The sequence below is a fragment of the Melozone crissalis genome, unplaced genomic scaffold (assembly GCF_028551555.1).
Source record: "Melozone crissalis strain CALT ecotype California unplaced genomic scaffold, PUWL_Pcris_2 ptg000027l_1, whole genome shotgun sequence".
Classification (NCBI taxonomy): domain Eukaryota; kingdom Metazoa; phylum Chordata; class Aves; order Passeriformes; family Passerellidae; genus Melozone; species Melozone crissalis.
Window position 1 is genome coordinate 620558 of NW_026535805.1, and position 16615 is coordinate 637172.

At 40.9% G+C, this 16615-nt stretch overlaps 1 protein-coding gene across 1 annotated transcript in view; it reads left to right on the forward strand.

Moving 5' to 3' along the window:
• AIDA (axin interactor, dorsalization associated) overlaps nt 1–16615 on the forward strand; it is a 29338-nt gene that overhangs the window by 1637 nt on the left and 11086 nt on the right. The window contains exons 2-6 of the mRNA XM_054280473.1: nt 1303–1372; nt 7868–7921; nt 9856–9910; nt 15347–15410; nt 15857–15963. Of these exons, the coding sequence (XP_054136448.1) occupies nt 1303–1372; nt 7868–7921; nt 9856–9910; nt 15347–15410; nt 15857–15963 (350 nt within the window). The remainder of the gene's footprint in view (nt 1–1302; nt 1373–7867; nt 7922–9855; nt 9911–15346; nt 15411–15856; nt 15964–16615) is intronic.

The window sequence follows — 16615 nt, forward strand, 5'->3', positions numbered from 1 at the left end:
TGTGGGTGGCGTATTGCTGCTATGGTAATCTGTTTTCTTAAATCATTACAATGCTCTTTCTCTGTGTCCTGTGTATCATAGGGCAGGGCAGTAGGCAAGGAGTGTACTTTTGGGTTCGAGTATGTTTATGCTTTTTGTTTTTTCTCAGCCCCAATCTTTCTCCATTTTTGAAGTGGGACAATACCACCAAGTTGTGCAGTTACCTCATCCTATTTGGCTGTGTTTTTCCTGGTAAGAGTTAAAAGCTACAGTGGCCTCAGTCACTATGGGCATTTTTTGAGAGCTGATTTTGAGGAAGAGCAAAGAAATTGAATTCTGATTTTTGTTCCTGTAGCTTTGACAACAATTTTTTCTGCTGGATGCATCTTGGTGTATATATTTTGTAAAGCCCTCCTACATCTGGGCCAATGCCCACAGCAGTGGTGGAGGGAAGCAGAGTCTCTTTCACAGTGCAAACTTGTGAGGTTCCAGGAGGAAGCCTATTGTGATGTCCCTGGGTTTCCCCTCAACCCCTGTCCTCCCTCTCCCTCTGCTTGTAAAAAATTATTTCCAAGGAATGGCAACAATTGCCCAGAGGTTTTTCTTGTTTAATATTCTCCTTCCTCTCAGGATGGAAACTGTAACTCTTCCCATAGCTTCTCTCTAGCTTCTTTTTGCTTTCTCGAGCTGTTTGCTTACTATTACTTTCCAAACCCCTTGGTATTCCTGCCTTGGTGATGACAAGGGGTGAGGTTTGTGCTCCGCCTGTGGTGCTGACAGGCACAAATGTGAGTGGATCCACCCCAGTAGCCCAGGCCAAGCCACCCTGTGCCTGGCTTCCAGTGCTGGGAGAGTGTGTGCCATGGCTTAGGGTGTACTCACCTGAGCGCCCTGGCATCTCACTTGCCTCAGCCTCTCCCGGGAAATGTGCATGGGATTGCACCACAGTGGGTCTTCACAGCGGCTGTGGTTTGTTATTGTAAAAGAAGGCATTTGTGAGAGGAAAAAAGTCAGTGCTTGTAAAAGGGGCTGTTGGCTATAATGATCCTCTTACCTGTTCTCCTTTCATTATGCATTAGTCTTTCCTGCCTAATTTTGCACACTTTGTTTACCTTCTGGGTTTTTTTCTTAAGTATGAACTATCATGGTTACAGAAAATTTTTATTCAAAAGACAAAAACAAAGCAAAAACACAGCTGCAAAACCAACTCAAACCTCTTCGGAGTAGCAGTCTGTGAACCTTTTGGCTGACACATTTTCTGGAGCTGGGGTGTGTGTGTTTGGGTTCTGTTCCCACTTTACAATTTTCTTTTCCCCCATCCAGATTAGCCAGGCACCTCCAGAAAGAGGCCCAGTCTCAGCACAACAATTTGGAATTCACAGAAGATCAGAAGGTGAGTACTGCTGTTTGTTCAGGCAAGGAGCTTGACTCATAGATGTTGATGTGTGTTATGTTTTTTTATCTTGCAGGCCGAAGCGTTATGAGACCTTTTTTCCTTCCTCAATGTACACAAACAGCAACAGAGCCCAGCGTGGCTAAAACGGTTGCTGTCATTAGATGTGAGGGATGCTCTGCTGTGCTATTGAGTGTCAGGAATGCTGGCCAGTGTCTTTCATAACCTGGGTGTTTCTTTTTTTTGGGATTAATGTTTGATAACTTACTTATTCAACATTAGCACAATTTATGTTGAATTCTGAATGGAAAACATCTTGAACTGCAGACACTGAGGGTGTGTGAGGGGGATGAAAGCTTAACATGTAACACCTGACAGGGAAGGGTCCTGGCAGAATACTCCCTAGCAGTCTCTTAGAATGGTATTTGTTTATAATCTTTCAAAATATTGAAATTACTTTACTCCTCCCTCTCTCACCTCAGTTGAAAAGGCTGTTTCTTGTCTCAGAAACATACTACTGCAGTTCTGTGATGGGATTTAAGTGGACTCATGCACTCAAGCATTTACTGCAAAATAAAATCTTTTGAGATATGAGGCCCTACTAAAGTTCCTTGTCTTCTATAAAGGCATACTTTTCTTAGGAATAAAAAACTAGAGATGTATATTTCCAGATTTTCATGTTAAAAAATCACTTGTTTGAGCAATGCTGTTACCTGAAAATTGACATTTGCTAGCTCAGCATCTCACCAATGGTAATAGGATGCAAGAGCAATGGAAGCTGTGCTTAGGAATGTAAGTCCTGAAAACAGGTGCTGGCTACAGAAATTAGAGATGAACTTGATGTGTGTAAAGAAGCTCAAAGAAATGCACCTTTACATAGACTCTGAGAGAGGTTTGTAGCTGTTTCCTCTATGTGTACCAACATGAAAAGCAAAGACCTGGTATTCCATGTTCTGCTTACCTTCTGCAAAGATTATAAAGCTCATGATTGCTTTAAACGGAGCCATAATTTTGGAGAAGAATTTGGTCCACTTTTCCTGATTTGTAAGCCATGAGAGCCTTGTTAATGTTGGTCAGCTGTTTATTTCTTGAATGCTTCTGCTCTCCCTCCTTTGCTGGTAGCTTTCTCCATCATTCTCAGCTAGAGTCATCTTTAGTGTTTCTTGAGTTTCCCCTCTGTGGAGACTTTTGAAAATGTAGTTACTTCATGAAGGTGAAGCTGTTAATCTCACTTCTGGAGACATCATCTCCTGTGAGTATGGGAACCATAACTGCACAGGGCTTTGCCTCCAGATGTCCCCTGAGTCTTATGAAAAGGACCTGGAACCAGACTGTGGAAGTGAGTGAGGTCAGCCATGAGGGAAGGCCTGGGGGGCTCAGGAAGAGGAGATGTTTCATGCACAAGTGCTGTCATGTCTTAAAGCAACAGTCTTCTGAAAAGAAAAAAGTAATGGGTGGTGGTTTTACATCCTAGCAGAGTGATACCTGTTTCTAAAGCTGAAATAATTTATAAAAGAGGATGGCATTTTTATCACTTGCTGGTTTTTGCCGGTCATTACGTGGCTGATGCACTGAATCTTTGAGTCTGTTTATCAAATAGCAGTGCCTGTTTCATTAGCCACATGCACAAACCAATTCCCCAACATTTTGTTGAAAGAGCACTTTATCTCCTCTACCATGAGGAGTGCTAGTCACAAAAAAAAAAAAAAAGAAAATTGTGAGTGGAGTTTTGCTGTTGCTTAAAAAAAACAGTAAAAAATCTGCACAGCAAAGTCTCTGATGTAAAGCTCCTTGCTGTGCTTGTCTTCCCTATTTCTGCAAGAGCTCATCCAGTATATCATCTAGTCAGTATGACTAATTATTGTCATCACTAATATCATTCACATGGCATGTGGCTGGAGGGCTTTGGTGCATACTGGGTTTGTAAGCATTTTCATTAAATAGAAATGTATCTTCTTTCCTCCTGCCCTTCTAAAAATCAGCTACAAATCAGTAACTTTTGCTCGGCTGTTCTCCTGCCAGTACACCCACCAGCATGCTGAGCCTCTGTATGTTATACAAGAGACACTTTTTTTTTATTTTTAGTTTTAATGTGGAAGACTCTGTAACCTTCAGGGTTTGCTTATCTGATGTAACTGGCCAAGGCTACATGCAGAATTTTGTAGATTGAAAGGCCATGAAGTTGATTATGATTTCCACTTGCTTGATCTACCCTCAGTGCAGTTTTTTGTAGATTTTCAGTCAGCTGTTTTCCAAAGGACCATAAATACTGCTGAGAATTGTTGTGAGGCTGTAGTTTCTTACTTGACCTACCCTGGGGGGGAAGGTGGGTTTCAGCAGTGATTCCTCTGTAGCAAGGGGGTGCTACTATCTTTACAGCTGCAGGGAAAGGACAAGACTAGGTTCAAATCCTCATCCTTATCTGTCTGTATGAACTTTTACCACGTTTGGGTTTATTTCATGCATCACAGGTGGTGCTACAGTGCAGATATGGCCACACAAAAATTGATGGTGTGTTACTTGCTAATGTAATCATACAATCTGTTAATCTAAGAATACTTGACAGATACCATCAGTTTCTTTCCTGGTCATCCTGTGAGGCAGTTATCATTTATCTTGTAATGCATGTTTTGTTTATGGTAAGAATTCAGGCTTTTAAACAGTTGCATCTCCCATTTTTGCTCCTAAAGAATCAGTTTTGAAACACTATATGCTACTTGCCTTGAAAGAGTAGACTACAGATTTTGTTGTTCATTCCTGTATTTTCAAATTGTGATGGGTTGTCATCTTGTAACTATTGTTGGACATAATTCCGTATTTTTCATTCTCTGTCTTGACTTGGGTAATTGACAGTGCTGGACTCTTCATTAGTGATTGTGAATTTCATTGAAGCATTTCTCTGCAGATCCTGTAAACAGCAAATCATTTTGTCTCCCTCCAACAGCTGTAAAGAGGCTCTGCAACAGTTTTATCACTGAGAGGCAGCATGTATGGAATACTAAGAGATGCAGCTCCTGGTGAATTTACCTCAGTCATAACATTTTGAATACTGCTGTTCACTGTTTTACCTCCATTCTCTAAAATTCATGATTATTCATTATCAACCACTGTGTTTTGTGATAGGAATTGTTCCAGTTAGGTTTGGCTATGTCTATCAGCTTGCCTCTAGCTACAGTTACTCTCACCCAGTTCTCTGTGCAATAAATGTGACCTTTAAAACCCTCTTCCAACCATAGTTGTTGCTTCTTGTGTAACTGTTTCTGTGCTACGCTGATTTTTCGTCAGTGTTAGAAAATCCTGCTTTTGAAGCAACCATAACTTGCTGAAATGCAAGCGCTGTTGAACAGTCTTAGCATGATTCATTAAACTACTGGTCTTCTAACAGCCTAAACTCTGGTTAAAGCCAAGCTCTGCTCTGGCTCTGTGTTTATGCAAACATCTTTGCCTCCATTACAGTTAGCACAGTCCTTGTGCAACTCCTCTGAAGAAACCTTGACTAGGAGATCAACTGACTTTTCCCCATTCTAATAATGAGTTTACAATAAACTGAATCTAAACTATTTTAAACTAGCTAAGTTAATTATGGCTTCAGTCTTTCTAATGAGATGCAGAATGTTTTCTCTGCTGCAAAAAGGAGCCTTTGCAGCAGGGATAGTTGCAGCTGAAAATGATAAGTGTTTAGCTGCATTTTTAACTTTTGGGTTGGGTGTGGTCCCTTAAAGAAATAGTTATGAATAATGCCTGCTGGGAGCCTGCCATATTTCAATAGATTCCATATAAAACCTATTCTTTACTATTTAAGACTCCCAAACTCTCTTAAATTAATCTGTTTCTAGAGCCATTATTGCACTTCAGCTCCCAGGAGCCAGAGTACACACATTTTGTATTGCTCTTTGTTCTGTGAGGGGGCTGCTAGTTAGGCAGTTTTCAGAACACACAGTTATGAATCTGCAGGATAGGGAATAGTGGAGTTGTTGAAATTTACTGGTGAATTGACATAGGAGATAGGGGCTGAGCAGTGCTTCTGAGACCTCATTTATGGTGTGCGCTTAGAGAGATACCAGGAGGGGCAGAGCCAGGTGAAAATCTGTTTACATATTCTGGTTCTGTGGTGGGGCATGGAGGCTGTGTGCTATGCGCTGGTACCCTGCAAACTCATAGCCCTCTATTCGTTGTGCAAGTGGAGGAGTTTTGATCTCACAGAGAATGACATGCTTTTTGGTCAGCAGTCAACACTCAAACCGTTGGAACAGCTGGACTTTTGCAGATGCTGGAGCTATAGTCAAACCTCAGAGATTCCCCTCCCTTCCCTCGGGAACCTGTGGACTCCTTTTTTTTACCCATTATTTCACACCTTCATCTTTAAGAATCTACCTTTGCAGATATATTTTTCCAGATGTTCACAAATGAAAAAAGGAATTCCTTTTGTTATACTGCAGCTGATGGCTGTTGTGTGTTCTCATTCTAGAGACTGAGAATCTGCTTCTGCAGTACTACTTGGTGTCTTCCCACCCAGCCTGGCAGTACATGTAAACAAATCCACAACACCCACGTATGCAGTGTGGATCTGAAAGTCTCAAAGTGAGCTCAGGACTCTATGTACTCTTTTCTGTTTCCAAATACCTGTGTTTTTTCAAGCTGTGCTGGCGATCCAGTCATGGGTCTCTGTTGTATAGCAGAATTTATTTTGGGGAGGAGAGAGTTTGTTGACTGAACAATGTGTCCTGTGTTAATAGCATCACTTGCTGCTTTTTGGGAAGGTGCTCAGAAGAACTAAAGTTTTGAAAGGCTGCCATACAATGGGCAGTAATAAAAAAATATGAAGATGAAAAGTCTGGCCTAGTGCCATGTTGTAACAATGTTAAGGGGAGATACCAGCTGGGGAGAAATGGCTTCAAAAACTTTGAGCCTGTGGTGGCAGATGAAAATCAGGTATCTGAGGCTTTTGCATGCTGCAGCTGTTGGCTCTGTCCTTGAGGTATTGATGTGTGACTTACTTAAGATTCAGCTCCTGAACTCTTTCAACTTTCAATGTGGCCTAAGGTGAACTGAAACTGCAATCACTTAGTTTGTTGGAATTACTGGGGGCCTAGGAGCAGATTGAGAAGGATTTGTGACACCACTTTGCAGGAGAGCCAGAACAGGTGTTGGGGGAGGCACCTTTGAAAGCATGTGTAGTTTTTATCTGCTGTTCCCAACCTCTTGGAGTCCAAAAAACATAACCCTCCTTTTGGACTTCACTGACCCTGCATAGATTGCCAGGTGCCAATACTCTTGAAGTTCTTTGATGCTAGAATTGTGCTCTTGGAAATCTTTTCCTCCCCTTGCATCCAGCTTGTGGAGAAATTTTTTTATACCACCTGATTTGAAAGGAGAGAATGAGTTACAGTTGTGTATTTCAACTTTAGTCTTCCTTCTGGGGGGAAATTTAATTTGAAAATAAGCCTCTTTTCTTTGTAGCTTCATTGTTGCTGGTTTTCTTGCCCTATAAATGTTCCATGGAGTATTTTGAATTTATATCTGGCACTTATTTTTCTGCACATCGTCTGAGTTTTTCTTCTCAAAAAGGTTTTAGTCAACGAACAAACTTGTGATGGTCAGGAAAAATACACTGGGCAGTTGTGTCCTCTTCATGTCGCTAATGGAAGTCTTAACTCCTCATTTCAGCTGGTAGTAACAGAAACAAATGTAACTTGCTGGAGCATCTTACTTTATGAGACATAAAAGCTTAAAACTGTCTTCAGAGCAAGACTCCTTGCAATGTGCTATTCTGAAGCCCTTCCCTCTCTTCTGCAGTTTTAAATGAAAATGAGAAATTACTTCGCAGTTCTGTTTACAGATACTTTAGATTGCTGACAAGTTTGAATTCAGGCATATATTCCATTATTCACTCACAGTTTAAATCTCTTAAAAATCACAAAAATACAGAGTTAGAAAAATAATCTACCTTTAGACTTCCTCTCCCAACAAAACCCACAGGAGTGGGCTGTGGTTTTTTTTAGGGCTGAGATACTGGGTTGCTGTAATGTCTGATGTGGGTGGACTTGGTCTGCTGAGGTTGGGAGCTGTAGGCCTGGCTCCTAAAAGGGCAAATCAGCACAAACCACTCAGGTTCTCAGGAGGTAATAAGCTACTTGGCTTGGATTTTTTTTTTTTTTTTTTTTTTTAGTTCTCTATCACCTGAGAGCAGTTGAGTTTATAAACACTTTATGATGTGTTAGGCATTACTACAGTTTCTGCAGAGTGAATGACCCCCATCTGTGTTGTTGGGCTGTGGGCGGGGAGTTAAGTGGCAGATGTCTTTCATCTATTGTGCTTTCAGTAAATCCAGCCTGTCTATAAAAAAAGCTTCTGATGCTCAGTGGTCTGGTACTGAACAATAGACTTGAAACCTTTGCAAAAAAATAAACCCAACTGTTTGTGTTTACATTCTTTAAAAGTGTCAATGTGGAGAAATACTATTTTCAGTACTAAATTTTTGTTTTTCCATTTCAGAAAACCATAGCTAAAATTGCAACATGCTTGGAACTGAGGAGTGCAGCTTTACAGGTATAGCTCTTTTTCCTATCTGACTTCATACTTTAGCAGTAAATGACTGTAAAGCTTTTTAAAATTTGTTTACTGTCTTCAGAAATACCCAAACTTCTGAAAATGGAGTGAACACTTGGAATTTCCAGGCTGTCGTCATGATGGCCCAGCTGACTGCCTTAAGAAAGGCTGAAAGTGCTTATATGAGCATCTCTTGGTGCTTGTACAGGAATTTACCTCCACATTTTGTGTCTTTGGTTCTCTGCCCCATTTTCATCCTCCCGAACTGTTTCATTTCTCTTCCTAACCTGTGTGCATTGTTAAAAAGATCACCAGAATGACCCTTAGACTTATTCAGCTGCTTCATAAATCATAATAGACCACAAAGAAGAATGTGTGTGTAGAATAGAAGTTACTTTTTAGCAGTCATGAAAACCAGTAGTGCTCTAGGAAAATGTGGGAAAACAATAATTTTTAAATTTCTCTTTGGGCTTTTTTTCTGGACTGAAAGTAGACATCATGGGAGTGGATATCATTTTTTCTCAGCACATGCTTATCCCCAAAACAAAAAGCAAGTGAGAGAAATTTCCAAAAGACCATGGATGGGGAAGGTGTAAATCAAAGGCTGAGTTAGTGGATTACTTCTTTGCCAAGAAAGAGTGATGACAGGCAAATTTTGCATCAAGTTACTCCCAGCAGCACTACCAAGTACTTCATGTTGCTGGACAAGGTGCTGCCTTCAATTGTCTGAAAGGCTGGGATACAGCATGCTGGACTCATGAGGTTGGGGCTGACTAGTCAAGGCTGTGTAGAATTTGAGGAATTATTTGGTTACCTCTACCTGTCATTCTATTTTGATCTAACCTGGGGTGTTTGAAGAATGTTTCATTTGCTTGGAGTCACTGTGACTTTGAGGAGAGCCTGCATGTTCCACTATGGAATAGCTTTGTGGGTCAGGTCACATCTGGGAGCAGCAGCAGAAGCTGCAGCCATGTCATAACTTGCCAAGCTGGGGAGGTGGATGTTATGCAACACCAGCCTTCCCTGCTGTTGATTCCCTAGCAATAAGTCAAGGATTTTGTAACCTTTTGAGAGGATACAAGAACTTCTTGCCCACTTCACTTTGGGGAGGTTATGGTTTCTTGGCAGAGGTTAAAGCAGTTGGTGAGTGTTCTCACCTTTTCCCACTCTCCTAACAGTAAGGGTATAGCTGCTTTAGTGTCCTTACACAGTCTTGCAGAAGGTACCTATTCCCTCTTGGACAAAATCAAGAAAAAAAATCTCATTGGACCTTAAATGTTGAAAACAATGGGCAATCCTAAGGGATGCCAAGCGTGCAATGACATTCACTCAGAAGTGAATGTCCAGTGTAAGTCCTCTTATTTCCACTTCTTTTTATGCCTGCTCTGCCACTTGATTAGAAAAAACTAATCTTACCTAACTGGAATTAAAAATTAGGAACTTCTCTGTTGAGTCAGTAAGTCAGATAGGCTTACTGAGAGCTGTACATGTATGTGCCACAGACAGAGGAGGAAACCATCATCAGAGCTGGAGAAAAAAAAAGATGGGAATTCCTCTTCTATTTTCAGTGAGTTCTTGGCTGAGTTTTTCAAGCTCATCCTGTGTACTGTAATTTCTGCTAGTGTCACAATGTTGGACACATGTCTTGAAATGTCAGTGTTCCTGTGTGCAGTAAGGAAGAATTTACAACGAGTTGGTTTAAAGATATTTATCTTTCATTAGAGCTTGGAATATTGGATAGGTTTGTTCTTAATAAGTGAGAAGTAATGTAGTCTCTGCCTCACCTGTGAACCTGCCTTTTGTTGGGGAGATTTTCTGGGGGGATGTAGCTTTGTAGTAACTTGGTGTGCTTGAACAAAGGAAGCACCTTGCATCTTATTCTGAGATGAGGAGGGTGCATCTGAAGATCTGACTCTTTCTTTGTACTGTCCTAGTCCACCCAGTCGCAGGATGAGTTTAAGCTTGAGGATCTGAAGAAGCTGGAACCAAGTAAGTGGTATCTTTGTATTTTGAGTGCCATTTATCATGACAGGGGAAAACATGACAGCAGCAGGAATACTGACTAACCAACACTGCAGTTCAACAGTGATGCTGGGTTTAGGTGCTTATTCCAAGTGTCTGTTACCACACAGAGAAAACTTGATGTGAATTAAGGAATGTAATGTGAGTAATTTAAAAGTACAGTAACCCAAATGTTTTAGATAATATATTCATATTCATTTTCAAATAAGCAATTTGGACCTTGCTAATTTTTGCACAAAATTGTATTTTAAGCTATCAGTAGTACATTGTATGATTTACCTGCACATTTCTTATTTGAACTGTATTTCACCACTTTGTGGTCTTCCTTCTTGCAGCATGACATTTATTTTTTTCTTCTGAAAATATTTAACTTGTGAAAATATTTAACTTGAAAATATTTAACTTCACCTATCACCTCCCACTGTAATGCTACCAGACCAGTGAAGGTGAGAGTCAAAGTGAGGATGTGAGTCAGTCTATGAAGGGTTTTGTGCAATGTTATTTTTTTCCAACTGATCCTGGGTCAGGTCTTGGTATGTCAATCCAGAAATAACTTCTTCATATAGGAAGTATCTATTTATCTGCTTCATTTTCTTTCCTGTAACACTGGCTACTTTGTTCTCAGAGCATCCTTATGATTAGAGCTTACACATCTAAGCAATATTATCCTGAATGTTAATGTTTCTGCATTTCTCAGGGAACAAGAAATGTGGAAGAACTACTTTCATGCTGATTGAAGTTGGTTTTATTTTGCTTATGACACAATTGTTACATTGAGCAATATGTTGGGGATAAATATGATGGGCAGGCAAATGTTTCCCCTTCATGAATAGGCTGAGCTTCTCTGCACGGAATCCTACAGAGGAGCTTGTTAAGAAGTGGAGCATTGAGCTAAGCTTCCTTATAGCTTTACCAAAACATAGAGTCCAAATGCTTTTAAACTGTTCCTTGAAAGTGCAAAGTGATGTTGTGTTGCAAAACTGCTTGGTCCTATGGGTGAAGACCATAACTGAGGAAGGGATTTAACTGTGTGTTGGAATATTCAGTCTTCCTCACACTACATGTTGCATGTCTGGCCTCTGAATTCTGACTTGGGATTTTTCTCTGTAGATTTTGCTGCTCTCTGTTTACAAAGTATTTAAAATGTTGTAATCATTGAATGACTCTGGATTTCAGACTCCATTGTGCAAATGCCCTGTGAGTGACTGAATGATGGAAGAGAGATGGGAATCTTGTCCAAAATTTCAATTATGATGCAACAGTCCTGTTGTTTATCTTGCCCTCCATCACAGATTTGATTTTTAGCTGTCAAAAAAACTGCTTAGCAGTGTGAAGTGCATTCAGCCCACACCTCATACAACAAGCAACTATATTAAAACTGAAGAAGAGTGTGTGGCCATCAGTTTTCAAATACACTGAGTTATTTTCCTTGGAAGAGAATGGGTGCTTCTACAACAACAATTGAACATTGATGTTCCTAATGCTGCTGTCTTACTTGGACGGTTCTGGCCTCTTTCTTTCTGAATTGTGCCTTTGTTTCGTGGTTTTTAAGTGTATCTCGAATAGAGTGAATCTTAATCAGGCCAATACCAGCCACTTCATAAAATCCACTGTGAAGTGTTTTAATTCGTATGTTGTCAATTTTCTTTTGCATCCCACCAGAAAAAGCTAAAAAATCTGGCCTGGCAATATAAAGAAGCGATTCCTTTGTTAGGTCAAGCCATTCCATTAGGGTGGAACAAAACAGCTATTCATACAAAACAGCTATTCTCACAATTTGGCTTGTTTTAATTACTTTTGTGCCTGAAGCTGTCAGAATGGTTTTGGTGTTGTTCTAACAACCAGGACCCTTAGAATTACTTTTTTTTTTTCCTTTAATCTTGTGCTGTTGAGTTCTAGCTTTTCCTACTTGAGCTTCCATTTCATGCAGATTGGAAAGTGAAGCAGTTGGCTGCTTCTGTTTGTTTATAGGATTTGTCACTGAATAATTTGTGCTGGAATAATGCTACAGGAGGTTCCATACATACAAATGGCTCTTTTGAGTTTGTGCTATGTGAAGTCATTGTTAACACACTGGATTTCAAATCCATTTCTTTGTGGAAGCTTATACCAGTCTTAGAATGCACAGTACAAATGGACGGGCCGGGACATCCATTATGCCTGGATGATAATTATAAGACAAGTGGATACTGGGTTGTAATGGGGAGCGTGGTGTCTGAATTATTTTATGTTGTTTATTACAAAAAAGTATAAGTATCAGAAAAAAATCACTGTCGCAGAAAATCTAAATGGACAGTCTTTACCGAGTTAATGTGTCCTGATCTTCTGACTTATGTTGATAATTTCCTTTGAAATATTTCAAGAAAGAGCCAGCTGCTGATAAAATCAGACTATGAGGATGGTGAAAGGCCTCGAGGGGTAGCCTTATGAGGAGTGGCTGCCATCACTTGATCTGTTCAGGTTGGAGGAGACTGAGGGGGAGACATCACTGCTGTTACAACTTTCTCATGAGGGGCAGAGGGAGGGGCAGGCACTGATCTGTGCTCTGTGATGACAGTGACAGGACCTGAGGGAAGGGCCTGGAGTTGTCAGGGGTGATTTAGGTTGGTCATCAGGAGAAGGTGCTACACCCAGAGGGTGGTTGGGCACTGGAAAAGGATCCCCAGGAAAGTGGTCACAGCACCCACCTGACAGAGTTCAAGAAGTGTTGGGACAATGCTCTCAGGCTCATGGTATGATCTTCAGGATGTTCTGTGCAGAGCCAGGAGCTGGACTGTAATGATCCTTGAGGGTCCATTCCAGCTTAGGCAATTCTGTGATTCTAAGCAAATCAAAGTAACACTGTCCAAAGTCACAAAAGAAAAGGCAACTTCTGTACAAGAGCCTGCAGAACACTATTTAAAAAAAGATTTCTATTGGAAATACAGCACAGATGGAGGCCACGATGCTGGGATCTACCCATTAGTTGCACTTGTGGAGAATTCTCTGGGACTTATGTTCTCAAGCAGCAACATTACAGAGGGGAAAGGCTCTTTTTCCCAGAAGTGAATTGTGTTTTTGAAAATGAAACAGAGATCCAAAAAAGCTGAAACCAACCTTTTAAACCTTGGATGTCTTACACAGCATTACAAGGGAGATTCCTGTTCATATTAACCTAATTTTTTTTCCTGTGGTCTGGTATTTTTATTTTAATCAACTGAAGCTCATACTTGTGGCAGATGCAAAGAGGATTTTCCTTTTCCTCAGAGTTTTATTGCTTAGCTTTTTCTCCGTGGCCTTGAATAAGTATTTCACCCGGCTGAGTGCGGTGGACCTGTTGCTTATCCTGTTCATCTTTAAAGGAGCACTAACATTGCTGTGTTACAGCTTCGCAAAATAATTTGCTATCGGTGGTGAGACAAGAATTGAAAGCTCTTTAAAAACTTGACCACAGCTTTGTGCAGCAAAAGGCAGGAAGTCCTGCTTCTGAGCTGAATATTCAGCACCACATTTGCTCCTGGCAGGTCAGGGGTGCTCAGCCTCTGGCAGTAGCAGCACGATTTTAGGCCCTGTAGAGCTGTTTGCCTCTTGCCTGGGCTCATGTCAGTAGAGCTCTTTGGGCCCTCTAGTGATGCCTGAAGTGAATTAGGAGGAGGGTTTTTTACTTTTAAGGGGACCTGGTTACTAGAAGCGAGGAGTCTAGCTAGCACTTATGAACCTTTGGAAAGTGGGAGAAGAGCTACTGTGACACCTGTCTCTTCTGTTTAATGTGCCTATGATCTGTAAAAGATCTCACTTCACTGAGGTTTTCCTCCTGGGAATACCCTTTCTGTTTCTGATGTAATGTATCTTTCTGAGAGCTGGGGAATTATGAGAGCAATAAAAATCCCCTTCTTTTCCTGAACCTCAGCAGCATTGGAAGATGACTGTCGGCTGATGATCAGCTGCTTTTCTGGTGGGAAGTGGCTGTGATTCTTCAGATGTATGTTGAGATCTGCATTACTGGTCCCTCAGAGCAGAAGTCTTTGGAGAGAGAGACGTGGCATCAGTTTGTTCTCTCATCAAAGCTCTGACTGAAGGCACTTTAAACCTTTCTCTGTATTTATGTATTGTGACTGGCTGGGATTAGGCACTGATTAACCTCTCATGTTGTAGAACAAAAATAAAAAAAAAATCATTATGAGTAAAGACTGGAAAGACTTTTTGGTTTCTTTATAGTTTCCCAGAGGAATAATTTATTCTTAGAGCATTCAGATGGTGTCTGGTAAGCTAATACAGGAGCCCAGACTGGGTGATGGGAATGTGAAGGCAGACAGGGAAGCTGGCTGAGTTGTAGTGTGCTCAGAGGGGCCTGGCAATGGCTTCTTAAGCATAACTGGTATTTAAGTACCTCTTGATATTTGTGTAATCTGAACATTGTTTGAAAAGAGTTTTGTTTTTGAATATTCAGAAGTCTTCAGGGGAGAATTCCTCTGCTCTGAGAGTGCTTACGGTGAAGTGAAGCTCTCTGAGCAGAGTCAGGGGTTTTTCTCTCTGCTCCCCCTACCAGTGTGCGATATTCATTGTCTGGTAAGAGAGTGCTTCTCCCTGCAGGTGTCCTCTTGTAAATTTTTAGGCCCTCTAGCCATCATTAAGTATTTATTTCTTTCCCACGTCTTTGGAAGTTTCACTGGTAGTTGTGTTTGGAAATGGTAGCTAAAGTTGGGATTACTAAAATGTGAGCAAATTTCCAATATAAACAGCAAAGCCATTTTGCATGAAATTCTGAAAGTATGCGTGATGTCTTTGGGGCATGGTGCCCAGATATTGTACTTTATCTCTCCTGAATTTCACCAATCTGCCCAGACATATGAGGGCAGATGGAAAGAAAACACAAACAAACAAGGGCATCACCACCACCAAACAAAACCCCCAAAACACATGACTGAAGAAGTAGAAAATCTTACCAAAGCGTTGTGCTAGCAGCACGCTTGCTCTTCCATGGTGGCTGCCTGAATGTGCACCCACATGTGTCAGCTCTGGAGATCTCATCTGTTTGGAGCTGATGCCAGTAATGCCACCACCCTGCTCTCAATAGCCACCAGAGATTGCTGCCCTCACCCCAGGGGCTGTAGCTTTTTCTCATGACGATTTTGGTTATTGCCACATTTATCTTCTCTGTCTGTCTGTGTGGGTGTGGTAGTAGTAATCTTATAGTTGCAGTTCACCTCTCTGAATGTTACAGTGATATAGGTTTGATCATAGCTGTGCTGGTGTTTAAAATATGAGAGAAGAGGGATTGGTTTTGTATGATCTGATTATTTTAAAAATTTTATTATTATTATTTGTGTGTGAAGATGCTGTCAGAATTGACATAGCTGTGCAAAGTAATAGAATTAATGCTGGTTTATGAGTAGAGATTTTTATTTTTTCTCTTCTCCATAGTCTTAAAGAATATCCTCACTTACAATAAGGAGTTCCCCTTTGATGTTCAGCCTGTCCCACTCAGGTAAGAGATAACTTCTTGCACATCACTTCATGTACAGATATGTACTTGAAAGGGAGTGCAGCCTGGGCCTGGTGTGTACCTAAAACACATTTCCAGAGCCATCTGCTTGCCAGACTGCTTTGTATAAACTGGTTAATAAAAAGAACTTCAAAACTCTGTTTGTCTAGGTACCACTAAAAATCAAGACCATCCTTTTAGTAAAATCACTACTTGGTACATCCCTACATCTCTCTGAGATTTCCATTATCATGTCCTGGCTTTAGGCTCTGTGCTTTCTATTGGTCTGAACTCCTACAATCTCTGTCAAAGTCTGTAGGGTAGAGGTAGAAGTTAAGAAGTATGAAATGACATTAAAGAGTGTTGTCCATGCTCAGGTGCTGGCTTGTGAATTGCCTGCAGGTGATGAGTGAGCGTTGGTCTCATTTCTTCTTCCCTGTGTTTTACAGGAAGATTTTAGCACCTGGAGAAGAGGAACACTTGGAGTTTGAAGAGGATGACGAGGAAGGAGGAGCTGGAGCAGGGTCTCCAAACTCTTTTCCTGCTAGAGTTCCAGGTAGGGGCACTAGCCTTGCCATGCCAGCCTCTGTAGCATCTCTGAGCTCTGGCTCTAAAAAGCTTCTTTTTCCACCTGTAATTTGAAAAGTTTGGGTGGGAAGCTACAGACTCATGTAGACAAACCCTAATGCTGTACTGGAGAACCACAAGGGTGGCCAGTGAATTTTTTTTCCAGCAAACAGTATCTTACTGTGAAACAGTTGTATGGAGAACCTGTGAGGCTGGTACCATCTACCTCAAATAATTAGCCTTAATACTGAGTCTGAGTCAGGATTATTCATCCTTCACACATAACTATGTGAAGCATTTCAAATGTGTTCAAATGTAAATTGTGGCAATGTTTCTTCTGCAAGGAGCAGTGCATGTTTCTAGAGATATGAGAAGTTGTTGCTGCTTATTTTTGCGTTGCATTGTTTGGTGAGATAGTGGCTTAGAGTGAAGCCAGGCTGTGAGAGAAGAAAGAGGGGCTTTTGATTTTCATAGCTCAAGTCCTTGTCCATGTGAAAGTATTTTGTAGAACCAACAGATTCTAGAGAAGGTCTTCCTGAAGCTTCAGGTTTTGACAATTTAAATGTTGTATCAGAGGTTCTTTAGTGTTCCTGGTTCCTTTAGTTCCTGGTGTAATTTCTTTGCAGAAGAAGCAAGTTTCT